This window comes from Phragmites australis, chromosome 5 (genome assembly GCF_958298935.1).
Source record: "Phragmites australis chromosome 5, lpPhrAust1.1, whole genome shotgun sequence".
NCBI classification, from domain to species: domain Eukaryota; kingdom Viridiplantae; phylum Streptophyta; class Magnoliopsida; order Poales; family Poaceae; genus Phragmites; species Phragmites australis.
Genome location: NC_084925.1, coordinates 42,794,743 through 42,795,673, shown reverse-complemented (window position 1 = coordinate 42,795,673; position 931 = coordinate 42,794,743). Strand labels below are relative to the sequence as shown.

The following is a 931-nucleotide window of genomic DNA, read 5'->3' as shown; positions in this document are numbered from 1 at the left end:
TGCACCAAATGAACAAAAAATTTGAGCAAATCAGAACAACACAGCCACAGCCACAAAAATCAGCGTGCATGCATGACCAATTGGCCAGATGGCCTGATCAGAAGAGGACCCACTTGGCAGCGGCTCCCCTCTCCTCGAGCGTCTTGGAGTGAGCCAGCGAGCACCCCCGCTGCTTCCTCCCTCCTCCCCACGTCGCGTGCAGCAGCTTCGCCCAGAAGCTCGTAGCCGTCCTACTCCTCTGTTCCCTCCTCGCTTGCAGGAACACCGCCACCGCGTCGGCGTCCCCCACGACCCGTTCGTGCCTCATCAACAGCGACACCCGGGCCGCGCGCCTCATCTCGTTGTGGAACCCCGGCGCGGCCGGGCTGGCGCACTCCGACGCCGCAGACGACGACGCGCCGCTGGAGCCCTCGGAGGAGTACGCCGTGGACACCTCCGAGCAGGACGACGCCTCCTCCTCCTCCTCGCCGCGCAGGACGGACGGCAGCGACGCCGAGAGGGACAGGTGGGACAGGCGCTCCCGCAGGCAGGACGCGCAGACGCCCGCGCCCTGCCGCTGCCGCGGGTGCCGCCTGCACCGCGCCCCCTCCGCCTTGCTCGACCTCGCCTTGCCTATCACCATGCCAAAACCGCCAGTCAGCTGCCAATAGGATCGGACGATATCACCGGCTACTTCGCATGTAAACAAGCAGTGGTCGCGTGTGGTGGCGCGCGCGGGTTGTTGCATATATGTACGCGGGTCAGGTGTGGATGCGGAGCGCGCTCGCGCTGGGAGCTTCGCGGATGGTGCACGCGAGTTGTGGAGGAGTTGCGATGTGCTTGGACTTCTGATGCGGCCTGGCTGGCCATGCGTAGGCGCAGCGGTGCGGAGCCTGGCTGGGTCCGGGTTGGTGGCGTGCGCGCGCGGTCGGGGCCGGGCTGTCCTCTCGTG

General features: G+C 66.7%; 1 protein-coding gene across 1 annotated transcript; it reads right to left on the bottom strand.

Annotated features, from left to right (window-relative positions):
- On the bottom strand, window positions 1–721 carry LOC133917716 (uncharacterized). Its single transcript, XM_062361580.1, has one exon. The coding sequence runs from the start codon at window positions 620–622 to the stop codon at window positions 98–100; it is 525 nt and encodes a 174-aa protein (XP_062217564.1). The 5' UTR covers window positions 623–721; the 3' UTR covers window positions 1–97.
- Window positions 722–931: the final 210 nt, after the last annotated feature.